This window comes from Schistocerca nitens, chromosome 11 (genome assembly GCF_023898315.1).
Source record: "Schistocerca nitens isolate TAMUIC-IGC-003100 chromosome 11, iqSchNite1.1, whole genome shotgun sequence".
In the NCBI taxonomy this organism is placed as follows: Eukaryota; Metazoa; Arthropoda; class Insecta; order Orthoptera; family Acrididae; genus Schistocerca; species Schistocerca nitens.
Window position 1 is genome coordinate 138,822,866 of NC_064624.1, and position 20,348 is coordinate 138,843,213.

Consider the following 20,348-nt stretch of genomic DNA (forward strand, 5'->3'; position numbering starts at 1 on the left):
ATAGAAGCTTCCAAAATATGGTGCTACAGAAGAATGATGAAGATTTTTGATGGATTGATCACGTAACAAATGAAGAGGTACGAGGGAAGCATGGAAGTTAAAAATCGTAGACGGAGACCAAGAGATGAATATACTAAGCAGAGTCAGAAGGATGTAGGTTGCAGTAGTTACTCAGAGATGACGAAGCTTGCACAGGATAGAGCAGCATGGAGAGCTGCATCAAACCAGTCTCTGGACTGAAGACCACAACAACAACATATTCCCTTTCGCCTGCCTCATTTGCTGCATTTTTAAATTGTTTCCTTTCATCAATTGAATGCAATATCTCTTGTGTTATCCATGGATTCCTATTAGGGTTTGTCTTTTAACCTATTTGATCCATTGCTGCCTTCACTTTTTCATCTCTTAAAGCTACCCATTCGTCTTCTACAGTATTCCTTTTCCATGTTCTTACCAACTGATATTTAATGCTCGTTAGGAAGCTCTCAACAACCTCTGGTTCTTTCAGCATATCCAGGTCCCATATCCTTAATTTCCTACCTATTTCCAATTTCTTAAATTTTAATCTGCAGTTCATAAACAATAAATTGTGTTCAAAATCCACATCTGCCCTTGGAAATGTCTTACAATTTGAAATTGGTTCCTAAATCTCTGTCTAACAGTTATATAACCATCGGGAAATCTCCCAGTGTCTCCAGGTCTCTTCTACATATAATACCTTCTTTTATGATTGTTAAACCAAGTGTTAGCGATGATTATATTATGTTCTGTGCATAATTCTACGAGGCAAGTCCCTCTTTCATTTCATTTCCCCAGTCGATATTCATCTATCATTTTTCCTCCTCTTTCTTTTCCTACTATCGAATTCCAATCCCTGCTCATGACTGACTCTTCGTCTCCTTTAACTATGTGAATAATTTCTTTTATCTCATCGTACATTTATTTAATATCTTCATTATCTGTGGAGCTATTTGGCATGTAAACTTGTACTACTGTTTTGGGCATGGGCTTCATGTCTGTCTTGGCTATGATAATGCATTCACTATGCTGTTCATAGTAGCCTATCTGCATTCCTATTTTCTTATTCATTATTAAACCTATTCCTGTATTACCCCTATTTGCTTCTGTCTTCATAGCCTTGTACTCACCTGACCAGACATCCTATTCCTCCTGCATCCAAACATTACTAATTTCCACTATATCTAACTTCAGCCTATCCTTTTCCCTTTTTAAATTACCTAACCATCTGCCTAATTAAGGGCTCTAACATTCCACAATCCAGTCCATAGAATGCCGGTTTTGTTTCTCCTGATGATGACGTCCTCCTGAGTATGCCCCACCTGAAGATCTGAATGTGGGACTATTTTACCTTCGGATTATTTTACCCAAGAAGATGCCATTATCATTTAACCATACAGTAGAACTGCATGTCCTTGGGAAAAATTTTCAATGTTGTTTCCCCTTGCTTTCAGTCTTTCGCAATACCAGCACAGCAAGGCCACTTTGGTTGATCTTACAAGTCCAGATCAGTCAATCATCCAGATTGTTGCCCCTACAACTCTTGAAAAGGCTGCTGTCCCTCGTCAGGAACCATATGTTTGGCCTCTCAACATATAGCCCTCCATTGTGGTTGTACCTACAGCACGGCTGCCTGAGGTTGTCTGCAGCACGCAAGCCACCCCACCGGCGGCAAGGTCCATGGTTCAAGTTATTAAGTGGTATTTAATGATAATGGTGACGTGTTTGTGACAAATTTTCAATGCCCGTTACCTTGAAATGGCGTACTCCAAATTATAAAAAACACGTGTTTCATGCTTAATATGTAAATTATTGACGATAATAACTCACCCTTGAGAGAGCATTCTTGTGTGAAGGCATTAACTGTCGATAGATAATTATGTGGCATTTTATGGTAATTTCCAAGAATGATTGCGTATCGAAGTCGCGGGGTCCAACCGATACATATCGAACGTGCGATCGTAAATCGAACATGCGACCCCAGTGGTGGGTGTTGTGACCGTCATTTTTATCTCTTTTCCGTTGTTCCCTTACTTGCTCTAAATTACATACCTTCGCGAATTATTTGTGAATTCGCTAGGGAAACCCAGACGATTTATGTCGTTAGTGAGTGGGATGTCTGGTGTTCTTGACGTTTCTTCGGCGGATTCTCTCACACGGAAGAATCTAATTTCATGTTTATGCAGCGTAGAAAATTGTTCGACTTTTTGTAGCAAATATGGAGTACTACGAGATGAGGAAAGAAGGGACTGTGTAGACTGTGGTGGTGCGAAATACGTAAAACTTCGTAAGAACAGTTTCGACGCTGAAACACAGTTACAATTTCATTGCGGACAGTGCGAAAAACGAACGAGTATCGGGAAGAATACATGGTTCGTTTCTTCGAAATTATCCATCCACACCTCCGTAATGGACTTTCACATGACAACACCGACGACGAGTAACGTAAGTCGTCTCCTTTGCAATTACAAGTATTTTTGTAACTCTCTTTTTTGTCGTTGCTGTAGTGACCAACGTAAACATACTCATAACGCCCGCCAGAGTCGCATGATCGCTTTACGATCGCGCGTTCGAATTGTATCGTTTGGACGCCGCGACTTCTATAGGCAATCATTCTTGGAAATTAACCATTTTATTGTGACAATAATTATAATTAATGTTTCCAAGAATGGCGTCTTTCTGTAAATCTTCGGTACGCGCGCACGGTCTTGCGAGAGGCTGGTATCGAACGCATACGGAAATCGATACCCGGTCATGCCGTTTTCGATATTGTGTGTGACGTCCAAATTACGTCACTTTTGTGGGAAATTGAAACGGAACCTTAATCGTGCGTTAAAAACAAGGAGGTTAAAAATTATTGTAACCTCTTTGATTACGAAGTGTTACCACAGTCTAACATAACAGTCGCGACACTTCGCCTCGATTTTGTTGCCTTCAGCGCCATTAGCGCTCCAAGCCTTCCGGTAGGTTGAACTGTGAGTTCGGCGCGATCGTAAAAGCGAATAGTGATTGTTTATTTTTATTTATACAATGGTTTTTACCATCGGGAGCGTTTGTAGCGCAATAAATTGCAGCAGCAATAGGCAGGTGGTTAGCACACTGGACTCGCATTCGGGAGGACGACGGTTCAATCCCGTCTCCGGCCATCCTGATTTAGGTTTTCCGTGATTTCCCTAAATCGTTTCAGGCAAATGCCGGGATGGTTCCTTTGAAAGGGCACGGCCGATTTCCTTCCCAATCCTTCCCTAACCCGAGCTTGCGCTCCGTCTCTAATGACCTCGTTGTCGACGGGACGTTAAACACTAACCACCACCACCAGCAATAGGCAGAAGACACCGCAGATGTCTTTTTTTAGGTTTCCCAAGGATCCTGAGAGGTATATACCATCATGTTACTAAACTGTATCGTCAGGATTCACTTGCAAATGTATGTGTATAAATGATGAATGTTTCGTTTTAGGAGCGAAAAAATGGCTAGTTAATAGCAACGAGAAGACCTTATGAAGAAAGACCCGGTTTACCTGTATAATAATACTAGGTTTTGTTCGCTACATTTCGAACAAAACCAGTTCATGAACGCAGACAATAACAAACTCGCGTGGAATGCAGTACCCACACTGTTTGACATTCCAAAAAAGCCACCTCAACTGTCGATGAAGAGGAAACTGCCACAAAGATTTTGACAGCTAATCTAAAGCTGTAAAACAGTCCTATGACACAAAGCAGCCAGTTCAACTCTCCATGTATTAGTGCCAGATTCGTGAGAATAGTCAACACAGACCTACTTTGACGATGAACTGGATAGATTAAGTGCAGCTGTTCGTGTCTTACAAAAGCGTGTGAAGTGTCAGAATGTGCAGATCGCTAGACTTCGAGCGAAACTATTATGGGACAAGGAAAGTGCCTACAGACAGATTGTTTGAAAATTATTCAAATATTTGGTTTTTTGTGAAATGTAATGTAATCAGCTCATTATAATGTTTTCAGCATATTTCTCCCACTATTTGTCAGTTGCTTGTCACACTTAGAATAATACCAAGATGAAGGTCGTACTTGTGGCAACAGGCGACAATGACAAACACAGTAGGCCTACAGAACGATAAACGAGTTGTCCATCGCTTTTGCATGTAGAGGTACATGTCTGTGCTTCTTACATGTGAATCTGTGTGTTTATATTCTTTTGATATCAACGTGGTAAGCTGCAATTCTGTCCAATGTCACAAGTGTTTCTACACGAATGTATTGTAGCTTGCCACTCTATTCATGGTTTTTGTCCACACTTGCGCTTATTTTAGAATCATTTTTAGAAACATATATGCCTTCTGATACTACACAAACTCTAGGAGGCAAGAAACTAACTCAAATAATTCGGAAATTACGTAGGACATGGATGCAAACAAACATTATGCTTACGACGCGTCTGACGTTCACCTTACCTGCCGCTTGGAGCGCTAGTGTCGCTCCATCTGTCAAACCGCAACAACTTTTACAGCAGTGAGTGGGGAAGCCTAACAGACACATCATTGTGGTCCAAAACCACTCGGAAGTGACGTCAAAATGACGTATACGCAAACTCGCTGCACACTTGTCGACTGATCGAGATCTGTGGTCGAATCGAGTTAGCGGGAAAAGCGTCTGCTTTGTTCTGCACTGTCATACTGACCGTGTATCTTGAGTGGTTGTGTTTTCGCTGTCGAGCAAAATGCCTCAGGTATATGAAAACATCTTTCGTGACGCTCTGAAAGATTTCAGAGTTTCGGAGGATGGCCTGATTTCAGGCTGTTGTAATTCGTTGGAGGAGGTAATAATAATTTTATGTTAGAATTGGCTGGCAAAAATATGCGCCTTAGAAAATAACTTTTTTTCTGCTGCCAGTTAAGATTTCACTTTAATAAATTTTATATGTCTCTTTCCGCGATCTGATTCCAATTTTTAAGTGAGTTTATGTATTATGCAATTTTTTCTTTGTTTTCGTTGTGAGGTGCTGCATTGTTACCTTTACTGTAACATATACACGTGGAATATTGTAATTAATGATCGGTGTTTAGGAAGTTAATGGCAACTTTGCTTCAAAATTCGCCGTTTGTGAGTTCGTCATCTATGTATTACAGTAAGAGAAACTGAACATTGCAGCAGCTCAAGCGCAAACGTCGTCTCGAGTAAATGGCATAATTTAGAAGACACACACATGAAAATGGGGCTCAGGGCCTGGGATCAATCATGCAAAAGGAAAATAAAAAGCAGTATATTTGCAGCTAATGTCATTGCCAGAGCGTGGGCTCTGTATTCCACATAAATGTATCCTGCATTTTCCCAGGAATTTTACGTAGTTCTTTCTAATTGCACTATCAGCTCCAGTGCATAATTGCACAAATCCATTACTGCTGTTTTCTTTGTGCTGGCACTGAGCTGAATTTCATTGAGGTACTGAATTCAGAGATTAGCTAGAAAACTGTCTATGCAGGGATATGGAGCTCTGTAATTCAAATGACTGTAAGATCCTTAGTTTCCCACCAAAGTTTCAGCAAGGTCAGTGACATCAACTATGAAACAACTTTTTTCATCAATAGCACTGTAATGAATGCCACTTTATGCAAATGTTGCAACATGACCACATTTGGCCTCCCTACTGAATTCTGAGCAAAGGTGTATTGTTGATGGATGCTGAGTGAGAGCTTTTTGTTCAGGATACCATTGCTCAGTAATAACTGTCCGCTTAATTAATACATGTTACGATGTTTCAATTATTACCACTGCTTAGGTGGCTGCTGAAGTATGTGTGGATAATGTTGGAACTCTATTGGGATTCCTGTATTATATTGGTAGACAAAGTCTGTCAGGATCTAAAATTTTCTCAGCACCACACTGAAATTTTGATGATAATGTAAGCTGTTTTAGTCTTTAGAAATACTCGTTGGTGAATATGGGTCCTCATAGGGTATAGAACGTTATGACACTTTGAAGCCCTCAAAGTTAAACTTCTCTTAGAGGTGTTCTTTCACATCTACACTCTTCTTATTGCCCTGCTAGATTTTATTTTAATTTCTTCTATTGGTCTGGCTTTTACTGGAGATAATGATGATGGGAGTGAGTTATTAAGTAATTTATTTATTTTTCTTAGTTTTTCGTCTCACAACATAGGACTTGGGATGAGGCAAAATGTCTTCTGGAGATATTATCTCAGTTCTTCTACTGGATAGTGTTGACTTCTCGAGGAGGAGAAATGTTGAGGTCTGCATCTATAACCTTGTCAGGAATACCAATAGTAGAAATATATGGCAAATTATTTTTAAGTTTGGAGTGTATCAGTCAAATAAGCCTTAAAAGTGCTGTATTATTTCTGTTGGTGATAAGGAGGAATTCTAGCTAACCAGCCCTGATCGTGATTGATTTTGCTCTATTTGTCATCAGATAATTTCCTGTATCATACAATAACTTAAGACTTCAAGACAAGAAGTCATAGATTATGGCTTGTATGATGGGGCAGAGTATGCAAAATTATGCTGTTTTTTTTCATATGATGATTATGCAGAATCATAAGTTGTGGTCCTTGAGGGGAGTGTCTCATGTACGTAATGGAAGTTTCATGAATTCTGTGAGCAATTCGTCGTATCGTGCTCTCTTTCCCAGGTCTTTGTCACAGATTTCAATCCCTTTGCAAATTGATGTGCCAAGATGCTTGCAGATTTTGTGATTAAGCTTAATGGATGTTGTATTGAAGTAATGTAGTCAGAGGTCTTTCTTCCACTTTTGTTAAGAGTTTGACAGCCGAAAACTGATATTTTTCAATTGTAGGAGAGAAATCATTTTGTAATTTTTACAAAAACTTTTTCATGGATGTATTATCCAGTTTCAACTTTCAGCAGTTGTAGTGGATAGTTTTGATTGGTGACTGTCTTATTCTTAGTATATACAACCTGGAATTCATAGTATGCATAATTATTATGCTTAATAAAGCTTTTGTTGACATAAGGCAAGCCTGCTTGAAATGAGGTTAACTGAAGTACTGATCAGTTAATCCCAAAACTAGGTCATTAAACTTCATGTGCACTTGGAAAATATTTTTCATCATCATAATCACAACTGAAAGAACATTTTATGATTACAATTTTAACTGAAGTCAACAGTAACATAATTTGTGGTCAGTGAATAACAATGGAATAAAAGCAAAAGAGCAAACAAATGAACTCCCAATTTTGTTAACTCATCCATGATTAATAACATAAAACTTACTTACTTTAGCTGTCAAAAACATCAGATGTGATGAAAGGCTGTGTACATTAAATAACTGAATTTTGTAAAGCCTAAAATTTCCCTCTTCATTCATGTTTCCCAGTTAACCTTAAGTGTAGTTACCCTCAGTTTATGCTACTGGTCACTTTATTCTCAGGTGGAAACGCTTCTCGATCATCTGAAAACTGTGGGGTTTTCATACTGCGTGAGAAGTAGTTGTATTAAAGAGCCTTCTTCAGATGTTATGAAAAGTAAGTGAACTGCTGCATTAATTACTTTCTGTGGTTTACCATTTTAGTTCATTTATGTATACTTGAAGGAAGAACTTAGTTTGCTGGAATTAGGGATAGTATATATAGGCTACTTTAAATGGACATTTCTTTCTAAGCTGCACTAACAACTGATGGAATTGACTGTTTTTGTTATTGTTAATAGTTGTTGTGATATGCAAGGCAGAATTGTATTAATTATTTTCGTCTGTGTTGACTTGTTTGTCATTTATCCATTTTCACAGCCATACACTCAGTAATTTTCACACACTTGCATTTGATAATAGGCTGATTAAAATTATTAGTTGGTTGGCAATTCCTGTCGGAGCTGGTTTCCTCCAGAGTGCTGAATGCGTCAGGTCCAAACTCTCTCTGTTCGCCATTTCCTGACTGCCACAACAGCTGATCAATCCACTTCCATTTTCTTGTCTGACTTCCTTTCTTGATGTGTTTGAACGCCATGCAATCATTTGCTGCCTTCAACAAGATTGGCCTTAAACAACATTTTCAGACAGTAGGCATAACTATGTATCCTTACAATATCTTTATGGTGCTAGAGCTAGCTTTCACATCGTAACATAATGTGAAAGGCTGATCTGGTTGAAGGTAGCACATGATCGTTGGGACCAAATAATCTTACATTAGTGTAATGTAGAGTGGTGGCATAGTGCAACGGATAAGAAACATCCCTGTTCCATATAAAGTTGTGGATTTGAGTCTTGACAGATTCTTTCATACTTTTTATACCAAAATATTATCAAAATTACTTCATTATTTTTATTTAGTTAATAGGTTTGGATGCAGTTTTATTTCTAACACTCTGCTGTGTCATTTTCGACATTGTATTTACTTTTTAATTCCTTATATTTCTTCTTCATATCATTATTTCATTTGAAATCAGCTTGTCACCTGTAACCTGTAACTGAATACAAACCAGGACTGCTCATTAGTTGGTAATTTGGCAGTCCATGCAGCTTGTGTGAGGACAGTTTCAGGTGCCATAATTAATGAAAGGAAGAAATTAGTTTGCTTTTAGCATTGAAATACAATTCCCCCCCCCCCCCCCCCCCTCCTTGAGTTTGCTTATAGAGAATAGCTTCAGCTAGTTTTCTGCCACATGCTTAGTGTTGGATGTTTCACCATCAAGCCAGGCCAGGCAACAGCATTAGGTGTGAGGCTCTGCTGTGACTGCCCGTGGTCAGTGTATTAATTGTTGTGAACAAAGTACGATTAACAGTTCTTCTGTAGAATGCTGACAGCCATTTTCTAGGATATATTGCACATCATGTTATGGTTAGGTTATCAAATGAGTTTAAATTCTGGGCTATAAAATGTCGTATCTGCCACAGTTATGCCATTGGTCACTCCAAAACCAGTTGTCAGCAGAGCATGTCATATTCATGTTATTTCATAATGGCCACTTCCAAAACTGCCCAGAGTTACATGTATACGTCTCCCATCCTTCGTAATCCCAACCTGTGCTCTGCCTCTACTGAGCTAAACCTACTTTTTTTAACATGAAAATTAAATTGAACAGCACTTGCTGAGTGACCTGCTCTGTTTGTTGCCTATAATACAGCAGCAGCCGGTGTGCCAACACTTTAGCAACAAGTGACAGAGGCCAACTAACAAATAATTTTAATGAATCTATACTGCTGTGTTCATGTTGAAGTGGTTTCTATGGTTTTCGATAATTGTGGTGTTGATATGTAAAACAGTAGTCAGCTCATTGAACATATTGACAGGCATGTTTAGCTTTATTGTCTTCCTAGTTAAGTGTATTTTTTGTAATTCCACATTTATAGTAATTACATTTTTCTACATAAGTGTTCTTCACATCTCCTTTGTTTACAAAGAATATTAATTCCACATTTATTGGAACCACAATAAAGCACTTCAGTTGCCCGAAATCAGTATGGTATCCTCATTGCACATGGCAGACAGTTCCATTTCTTTGCTAGATACAATAGGTGTGACATCCTGTAAAATTTTGCTCCAGTACTATGTAAAGTAGATAGACAATCTGCTTCCATCAGTTCAGAACTTTGACAATACCTGTCAAATGAATGAAATGTTTTCTCACATTGTATTTAGTTAATTAACAATAACATATGTGAATTATTTAACAATAACAATGTTTTTTTGTCTGTGAGAAATATATTAACTGTTCCAGGTAAAACAAAGCATTTCTTCAAGCAAATGCAGGGACATGTCCCTATCCCCTTTTTTGGTTGTGCATTTGCAGTGGAGAGTGTGTGGTCAAGGCACTGTGTTTTGGGGCCAAAATACTATAAAAGTAAAGAGTCTAGTGTACCTGAGCACTTGGTAATATCATGCTGTGTTAAGATATACTTACTTTCCATAAAACAAGTTCGTTACAGGGAAAGTTTATTAAATAAATTTTATAGTAGTTCTTTACCCTCTTTAGGAAGACCATGTGACTCCTCGTAAGAGATTGAGGATCATGGATACTAGAAAATCCAACTGCCCAGCAACTTTAAATATGAAGTGTATAAGGGTATATCCTGATTACAGTGTGCACTCAGCAACTGAACACAGGGATACCAAGGCAAAAGTAAGTATCCAGTTTGGGTTCTGCTTGGAGAAAATTTTACATGATCAGTTGACGGTATACTTTAAAATCTATTGTTTTTAATGCTCTTAATTAAATAATTGATACATTTTTGTCTTACAGGTTCTTGCAAGTCTACAGAAAGATTTGGCATTGCCATTCCCGCCTAAGAGCTATCTACGTTATTATTTGACTGCTTCCCCAGCAAGTGCACACACACATGCTACTGAACGTGTTGAAGCAAGTGGGTACATACATCCTTCACTTGTAAAGGAAATCAAAAACTTAGTACTCAGTGGCATGACATCTCTCAAAGTCATTAAGTTGGCTCTAGACAGATTTGTTGAAATCAATTTCACTGGGACACACATACCAGGTCAAATGAATACTACCTTTTACCCCATAGAGAAAACTATTTACAGTCACATTTATCGGACCCTTTATGGTACAAATAAAGTATTGTTTGACGAGACTAGACTGCAGAATCAGGTTGATGAGTGGCACAAAGACTCGAGCAATCACATGATTTATTATAGACATTGTACGGGAGCCAATGGAGAAATGAAACCATTACTTTTTTGCTATCAGAGCAGTTGGCAGAGAGATCTTTTGAAGAAGTATGGGGGTAGTTGTTTGTTAGATGCAACATACAAAACAACAACATATGATATTCCTTTATTTTTTATAGCTGTGAAGAGTAATGTGGGCTATTTGGTTGTCGGTTTTTTTTTTTTTTTTTTTTTTTTTTTTTTTTTTTTTTTTTTTTTTCCAGATTGGAAATGCAAGATCCATTCATGAAGCACTAGACATTTTCAAGGACTGGAACAAGGATTGGAATCCCCTATATTGGGTTACTGATTTCTCGGAGTCAGAGATAAATGCAATTGAGCAAGCATTCCCTCAGACAAAAGTTTACTTGTGCCTTTTCCATCGAAAACAGGCATGGGGAAGATGGTTGAAAAAAAAGGATAATCTACGTGTACCAAATGACATGAAGACATTTCTGGATATGTGACAAGAAATTTCAGAATCACCAACAGAGAGAGAATTTAAAGATCGCGTAGAAGAGTTGCGAACGCATGAGGTTTCTCGGAGAAACGAGCGTGCATGGCCATAATTTCAACAGCAATGGCTAACGCTATGTGAAAGATGGGTGAAAGCGTATGAGGACAAGGGCAGATTTGCAACTATTGACAGTACAAATGAAGTTGAAGCAATGAACAAGGTTGTAAAACATTTTTTCCTTAAACACAATTCAGACAGGACTTTAACTGGGGTTACTAAGGTTATAATAAACCAGTTTCTTCCAAGCCTAATTAGAAAGTACTGTCTGCAGAATTCTGCCATCAAAGCTTATAACAAAGATGTTCCACTGTTTTTGCATAAAAAAAACAAACAAGTTTGTGAAACATGTCATGCAGCGATATGCATCAGCAAAAGTTGAGTTAACTGCAAGATCAGTGAGTAGGAGATCGGATGGTTCATTTTGTGTGGAGAGTGCAAAGTCCAAAAACTGTAATTATGTTGTAAACTTTGATATACCAGATTGCACATGTGAAGATTTTCGGAGATATAAATACCCATGCAAGCATTTCTGTGCAATCTTTATTTTTTACCCAGAGTGGGGTTTTGATAAAATGCCAGAAAGTTATAAGACTAGTCCATTAATCTGTCTTGATGAAATGTATGGGGTGGGCTTTAGAAGTGGCTCTTTAGTAATTTCATATGAAGGCAGTAGTAGTGACAAAGCTGTTGAGGAGGCAGTTGAAGCAGCTGAGGAGGCTGTCGAGGTTGAGGAGGCTGTCGAGGCAGCAAATACAGATGGTGTTGTTCAAACCCAGAATATTCCTTTGCAGCAGTTTGAAGCAAGGGAGCTGTGTAAACAGATTTATAATCTCACATACAACTGCAGCAACAGCGAAACATTACAAAAAGTACTTGAATCACTGAGCAACTGTGTGCAAGATTTGCAATTAGCAAATCCTGAAGTTGGTGGTCTCTCATTAGCAGTGCCATCAACTTCCAAATAATAGTGAAGAATGATGCCAAAAGCCTTAAAAGATCTGTCTTAAACACATTATAACTTCCCATTTGAAGGGTAAGAAATGACGGTTTATTTGAATTTTAGATAGCTCTTTGTCTATGTAAAATACAAATAAGCTCCGTCATTTCTGATCCTCGAGATGCAATGCTATGAGGTCTTTATGTTGGTCTCTGCTTTTAAACTTTGTTGCACATTTGAATTTCGAAGTAGCAATAGATAAAATATTATAAAAAGGATAGTTGCTACATTTGTGTGTGTGTTTGTGAGTGAGCGAGCGAGTGTGTGCGCGCGCGCTTTTGAAAAGGCCCTTGTTGCCCGAAAGATAAGTCCGACAGTCTTTTTGTTGTGCCTTTCTGTGACTCAGCATCTTCACCATTTGGTGAGCAGCAACAACTATCCTTTTCATAATATTGTTACATTCCATCCTGGATTTTTCGTTGTTCATCAGAGAGAAGATTTTTCTGGGGAATTAAACTAGATGGTAGTGTAGAACTTGCAAACTTTTTAAAATATGAAGTAAAAAATTTTAACTTTAAATTAGGTTAATTCAAATATGGGACAATGTTGAGAATTGAAATATCTTAGTGGCATTGAGATGTCGTATGAGTGATGGAGGAAAGATTTAGCATTTCGTTTTGCAAGTAAGAATGCACTTGCTCTCACTTGCTTCAATACATGTCTAGTGATTCACGTGAAACAGAGAAAAAGATAGACTGCCCTGTTAATGAACATGAGATTGCCCAGTATCACTCTGACAGAAGAGTATGGTGTTTCCTTCATATGGTATCTGGTCAGCAATGTCATTGGGACCAAATGAAGTAAGTATTGACTTTTTTTATTTGCTTTGGAAGCTTAATGTGTATCAGTTACCTACATATTGGATATCTACCACCTTGGTTCTAATGTTCTTAATAACTTTGCAGAGTTACTGCAGATACCACACAGAAGCAATTACTGTTACTGGAATACCAGTAATTTTTATTAAATTCAGTTGTAAAATAGTTCTGGGCATTGCAGCTGGTGAGCAGTGTCATTGGGCACCAAAAGAAGTGAGTACTAAATTTTGGAATTGTGCCTTGAAAACATGTGTATCAGTTGTCTTCATGTTGCATAACTCAATTACTTGTTGTTAATTTATTTGTTAGGTTCAGTTATGATGGATTTCTGGCCTTCAGTCCATGGGAAAATTCACACCAGATTGCATCAAGACTGTTATATTCCAAGGATATCTTGGAAGATTGATAGTATTCCTGAAGGAAAACAATCCATATAGTATTTCACGTGTGTATCAAACTGCCATTTGTTGTGGCACATAAATGTTTGCAACTTGATTGTAATTTTTGAACAGTTTCTCAACAATCCAAGAATTTCTTGTAATGAGAAGTAGACATTGTTGCTTGGGTAAAGGAAATACAAATCACATTGATTGTAGTAAGGTGTAATAATATGTAAATGCCCAATAAAATAGATTGATATTTATATTTTTTGTTTCTGTATAATAATTCTGTAGCTTGGTGACCTGAGTTGTGTGTGTGTGTGTGTGTGTGTGTGTGTGTGTGTGTGTGTGTGTGTGTGTGTGTGTGTGTGTAAGATATTATCATTTCATGGGAAATGTGGCAATAACAGATCGGAAATTGTGTGCAGAATATACCTAATTATCAACACCTGTAAGCGGCTAAAGGTCTGGATTTCATTATAATTTCATTTTTAGAGAGCTGCAAGATCACCAATGGTATCTGTACAGATACCAGCTTCATATAAATTAGTAAGGTTTTTACTGACTATTATTCACCAAAGCCGACAAAACAGGCTGCATTCAGTAGTAGTACTACATAATGGTGATACTTCAGTACAACTTTGAACCCTTTAAGTGGTTTAGATCAGCAGGAGCAAAGTATATTCTTCAAGGTATGTTTCACATGCAACTAAGAAACCTTTGCCTTGAATGTCATGTGATTTTGCACTCTGCTGCTAAGTTTTCCTTTTAGATTTATTAAATTTCTTAAAGAGGCTTCTGTTACAAACACTAGCAATCCACATAGGTAACATGTGACTGATATTCCTTATGTATCACAACCTTATTTCTGTTTCACTCTGTTGTTGCTGGTAACTGTTATGATGGAAGAGTTGATTTGTGCCACATTAAGGAAGATTAAGAAAAAAGTCATTTACAAACTCGTGAAAAGGAGGCAGGGTTCCCCAAAAGTATAAAGGTTGCCATAAGCAGTCACTTTTGTTGGATTAAGTTATTTCCATATCCTTTCTGGATATTCCAGCCAGCTGCATCCTATTGTAGAGATAGACTAACCAAAAACCTTAGTGTTATATGAACAGAGCAGAAAAACTTTATTAAATGCACAAAGGACTGGTAACTACCTTCATGTATGGACCACTTTCCAAAAATACACTGTGTCAAGGCATTCAGATTGTACATATTCTTTCTGAATATTTTTATTGTAGCAGGAAGAATGGGGATTGTTTAACTTACCTTTAACCTAAGGTACATTAGATTGTGTATAAAATTCATCAAAAGAGTAAATACGGGCTCTTACTTAAACTGTTTACTATAACAAGAGAAATTAGAGTACAATATTATAAGAGACAGATGAAGACTAGGTGGGAGATAGACTAAGAGAATAATTTCACATGGTGATGAAAGACCTGCACCCAAATAAGGCACCTGGAGTAGACATTCCCTCACATTTATGGAGATCCTTCAGACAGACAGCCAAGTCGAACTATTTCATGTGGTATGCAAGATAAGAGACAAGTGAAAAACCTTCACGTTTCAGAAGGAAGTAATAATTCCTATTCCACGAAAACCAGGCACTGAAAGTTGGAAATATTACAGAACTATCAGTGTGGCAAGTCATGGTTGTAGTTTGACACAAATTAAGTAAAGAATAGTGGACAAACTGGTAGGTGCCAACTGACCTCAGGAAACATTACTTTGGTATCTGGGAAAAAGTAGCAACACATGAGGCAGTATTGGTCCTATGAAAAATCTTACAAGAGGATATAGAGAAAGCTTTTGACACTGTTGGCTGGACTATACACTAGGAAATTCTGAAGGTAGCAAGGATAAAATACAAAGACTAAAATTTGCACACTGATGTAACAGTAATGTGTAAAGACATGAAAAGTGTGCAGTCCTTGGGAAGGGAGTGAGACCGGGAGTGAAGTATTGTAGAAGGTGAAACCACGACTTGCAGATGTATGTTTAAAGGGGTGTTGTTCCTGTTGCAGAGGAATTAATTTAGTGTACAATCCTTACTGTGATTTGTATTACCAATGTTTTGAGGGGAATGGAAATATTAAAGTAATGGTATATAAATTCAACAAAGGTTTTTAACTAATTAGTATCATCTTCAAGCTCTGATTCAACATGCATTTAAAATGCTTGGCTGTAAATCATGGCACTGTCTGTAGCTCTTGCCAGTTCATTACACACGATTCGAAGATTCAACAGTGGAACGAAAGACCAGACATAAAAGTAGCATTTATTGAGTGATTGGATATGACAATTGCTCTATCCTGACAATATTTTACATATAAATTATAGCCATAAGAGTTGCTTATCAGTTGAATTGGGTGTACACAGGTATGATTAACATAATAAACCCATAATAAATATCACTGGTATCTTTAAGTACTCATCTTGGCAACTGAAACGGCTACACATCTATGCTGATAACTGAAGCCATGTTTAACATCCTCAGATGTATTTTACTACATTAGATTCAGTTCTCATTCTATAGACCCAAATATGAGATGGGTTTCTTGGATATGGAATATGTCAAAGTACAACATAAAAAACAAAGACCATCTGAATATAACACTTCCCTGATCACATGTCAGGATACTTTAAAGATATGTGAATACATAACAGATAAACTGGGACTGCCAACGTTTACAGAATTAATACACTCAGAATGAAACAGTTATGCACTTTTAACAAATTTATCATACACACAACACCTAATCTTAACTGTTGTAAAACCAAATCTAAGACATTTTTACTTAAGCTGGTCTAACAGTCCCTGTTAAGATATTCATTTATAGAGGAGCTGCCTGCCTAAAAATCTTTCAAACGCTGTTTAAACTGTGCTGTTTCTGAAACAAACTTTTTAATGGTAGCTGGCAATTTATTGAAAATGTGTGTTCCCGTAAACTGGACTCCTCTTTGGACCAAGGTAAGCAATTTTAGGTCTTAGTGTTCCTAGTATTTTACTATGTGCTGAGCTATTGCCTGGAAATAAACATGTTATTTGCAACCAATTTCTTTAAGGGATAAATATACTGAAGCATTGGTTAGAATACCCACTTCCTTGCTCAGATTTGTACATGATTATATGGAATTTACAACACAATTGAGTCTTATTACATGCTTCTGCAGTATAAAAACTTTTGCTCGGTTTGACGAGGTACCTCAAAATATGAAAGCAAATGAAGTAAGCAAGTTTTTTTTTTTTCTATCTCCTACATCTGACATCATTCCCATTGCAAATACAAACTTGTTTAGGTGCTTCAGCAATTTTGTGGTACACACCCTTCCTAACTGAATTTGTTACTGAGTTGTAACCCGAGAAATTTAACACTGTCAACTGCTTCTATCTGCATGTCTTCGTACATTATACACATCCTGGAAACAAATTTCTTACAGGTTCTTATCTGCATATAGTGGGTCTTTCCAAAAGTTTAATGACAGTAAATTACTTCTAAACCATTTATTGTAAGTGAAAATTTGATTAGTAGCAATTTCTAAATCTGTACTTGACTTGCTATTTGTTGCAATGTTTGTGTCATGTGCCAACAAAACAAACTTAGCATCTGGCAATTTAACAGATGAGGTCATTACTGTAGACAGGAATAAACAACAGATTCAAGATGGAACCTTGAGGAGCACCACATGTAATCACTTCCCAATCAGACGAAGACTATTTGCTCACTCTGCATGTATTTGCAGTGACACCCTTGTTTCCTTTTAGTTAGGTCAGACTCTAACCATTTTGCAGCACTGCCAGTGACATCACAATATTCTAATTCTCTTGAGAGAAAGCTGTGTTTCATAGTCAAGGGCTTTTGACATGTCACAGAGAATGCCATTAGCCTCTAACTTGTTTTCTTATGAATTATTCCCACTGTATGTGCAAATACCCTTCTCTATATCAGTAAGCATAAGGAACCCAAACTGTGACTTGGATGATATATTGTTTGCAGTCAGATGCTTAAGAAGATGCTTAGACACAACCTTTTCAAATATTTTTGAAGACACCAGCAAAAGTGAAAATGATCAATAATTTGATAGTATCTCTTTAACGCTCTTCTTGTACAGAGGCTTAACTTAGGCATATTTTAGCCAGCCTGGAAATGTTCCACTGATAGAATGATTACACAAATAATTTGAGGTACAACTCAACTCACATGAATACACTTTGAAAAACTTCACTAGAATACTTTAAGGATTTTATGATGGGTGCTGCTACTTAGGGAGAAGTGAGTGTCATTTCCATTTTACTGAAGTTATTTGTAGGGAGTGGTCTCAGATGTTCAATTGCACTGTTAACTGAACCTGATAACTTGAAGCTGTCAGTAACAGATACAAAGTACTGTACCTATTTAAGAAGTTTGCAACACTACATGCATTTGTTACCAATGTCTCATTTACTTTAATTTGAAGTGTTACTGGAATTTTCAAAATTCAGAACCTGTATGTATCACAGCATCAACAAGTTTAAATAACACATGGCTTTATCTCAATAGGAAGTCAGACTGCCACTTACTTTACAGATGGCAGCAGAAATGATTTTCTTTCAGTGTTATCTGTAAGGCAAACAGTAGCCTGTCTTCCTAATCACAGTTAATGTAACATAGCTGTTACTGTACACTCTTTAAATTTGGTCGTCTTGTCTGACTGTAGTGTATTAGATTATCTTATCATTATTTACAGGATACCAGATGCATTAGTAAAACAAGTGTTTTCTGGAGACAATTTCTTAATCAAAACTGTGTAGCACACTAAATACCTTAAATCTCTCAGTATTTGAACATCTGAATCAAATCTACAGTTACTCTGCATTAGGTGGTGCAAAATGTAAATGTACTGTGACACTGGAGGGGTGCAGAACTAATTTTTATATGCTCTCACGGTAAGAATGGTTACAAGAATGCTTTATGGAAAGCTTCATAGCGTTCTGTTGTTTGTAAATTTTTAGTAAAATTTTCCAAAACTGAAGTCACAGCCACATGAGAAGAAAGTCCACATGACCTGGATTCATATACAAAATGAAATATTTCATTCAGCTATGACTTGTGCATAGTTAAATTGCCAGGAAAGTGGAAATAATGTGAAAGTTTTATGACAACACTCTTTGTAACACAGCCTGTCATTTACTCTTCTTTCTTGCTGAGTGAGCTATGCACCCCATAGCAAACTGCCTTGTTTCTTATACAGTCAAGTTATTTACCCATTCTTCTTAAATCATATATAGTTTTTGTGTGACACTGCAGGGCACAACACACAAGTATTCTTACTAATTTAACTGTGGTATAATGAACACAGGAAGTAGTTTTTTAAAGAATTTTATGTTGCCCTTGGAGGTTTCTTTCATGATCCTTTAAGGCCGCTTTTGCGTGATCAAAATTCATTTGTATGATCATCGAAACTATTATTAATATAAAAGATTAGCTGTCCTATGTATAGCCAAACAACTACCCCTTAAATGTATAACAAAGCCTGCTTCTTCTGAAAAGTTGTTTTCACAATTAACTGAGAAGACGGCAAAAGGCATTAACTTCCTGTGAGGCATAATTTAGAAAACATATCTATTTTTTTTAACACAAGTAACAGCTCTTGGTAAACCAATTTCATTATAACTGCACTGGAATCTTACGTATCCCAGGAAACGAAAATTTATAGCTTTATCACGACACTATTCTTAACAGTTTGTTTTTTCCCCCAGTATGAGCTGCGTACTCGACAACAAATGCTATTTCTCGTAAGCAATGGCAATGTTTTGCTTCTCTCAACGGTTATACATGATGGTTTATGGAATGTGTAACGGAAATACTGCATTTATTATTTAGGTGTATAACATTTTATGCTACCTATTTGGTCCTCGACAGAATAAGCAGATCAATCACAGCATGGTCAAGAAACAGGTAAAATCCGATAAGCTGAGAATCCGTACGATTTATTTACTTCTACGTAATTTATAAATACATTTCCATTTCTCCGCTACAGTGTACATGCGATAACAGCCACATTTCTTTCACATTACGGTCACATATCAGCGGATCACATTCGTTTCATGACGATTCAGCAGACACGCACCGACGTTTTAACATACACTCCAGTGTGGTCCGAAAACTTTCACGTAACTCGACTCGACCACGGATCTCGATACTCGACAAGTGTGCAGCGCGTTTGCTTATACGTCATTTTGACGTCACTTCCGAGTGGTTTTGGACCACAATGATGTGTCTGTTAGGCTTCCCCAGTGAGTGTCGCGACTGTTATGTTAGACTGTGGTGTTACCAACAACGTGTTTGAGTTTAAAATCGTTGGACACAAACAAGGTGGTTAGGATCTATGGAGATGCCGGGATCCCAACACAATTAGCGTAAAGGCTGCTAGTTACGGACTACGCCATTTGTTCGAGAACAAAACATTGTGTGTCGCTCATCGAAATAATACGTAAATTCGGGAGAAGAATGGTCAGTTGTTCCGCCTACGGATGTGCAAACAGAAGTGGAAAATCAGCTGTTAGTTTCCACAGGGAAATGCTGTATCTAAACTAATACTTGTGCATTAAATTTGGATTGTGTGACTCAAAGCTGTTACTGCCTTCAAGCTTTCTATGTTACGATGCATAGTTTTCCCAAGGACGCCGCAAGGAGAAGCTTGTGGATCAAGGCACTGCGACTAAAAGATTGGGAACCAACACAATATAGTGCAGTATGTTCAATGCATTTTCGAGAAGCTGACATTGATCGAACGTCGTTATCAACCATTCGCCTCAGAGACAGCGCCGTGCCTTCCATTTTTTTCATCGTTGCCCCCGTACTTGGAGAATGTAAGTTGCACTAAGTGTTTCGTAAATGATTCTAATGGTTATGCGTACCACATCTATATGACAGTTCGATGAAAAAAAGTTTCCCTGTGCTATCGGTATCTTGTATCACAGCAGCAGTTTGTGACCTGTATATTTTTA

The 20,348-nt window shown here is 37.5% G+C and overlaps 2 protein-coding genes and 1 long non-coding RNA gene across 3 annotated transcripts in view; all 3 read left to right on the forward strand.

Annotated features, from left to right (window-relative positions):
* Positions 1-4,681: 4,681 nt before the first annotated feature.
* Positions 4,682-10,792, forward strand: LOC126212715 (uncharacterized). Its single transcript, XM_049940127.1, has 6 exons — positions 4,682-4,818; positions 7,408-7,501; positions 9,693-9,844; positions 9,948-10,094; positions 10,215-10,339; positions 10,780-10,792. The coding sequence occupies exons 1-6, from the start codon at positions 4,720-4,722 to the stop codon at positions 10,790-10,792; spliced, it is 630 nt and encodes a 209-aa protein (XP_049796084.1). The 5' UTR covers positions 4,682-4,719.
* Positions 10,793-10,871: 79 nt separating this feature from the next.
* Positions 10,872-13,670, forward strand: LOC126213184 (uncharacterized). Its single transcript, XR_007541105.1, has 3 exons — positions 10,872-12,953; positions 13,059-13,184; positions 13,281-13,670. It is a non-coding gene; the product is annotated as an uncharacterized LOC126213184 (long non-coding RNA).
* Positions 13,671-19,599: 5,929 nt separating this feature from the next.
* Positions 19,600-20,348, forward strand: part of LOC126212717 (uncharacterized) — a 78,728-nt gene continuing 77,979 nt past the window's right edge. Inside the window, exon 1 of the mRNA XM_049940128.1 lies at positions 19,600-20,210. Coding sequence (XP_049796085.1) covers positions 20,003-20,210 — 208 coding nt within the window. The 5' untranslated portion in view covers positions 19,600-20,002. The remainder of the gene's footprint in view (positions 20,211-20,348) is intronic.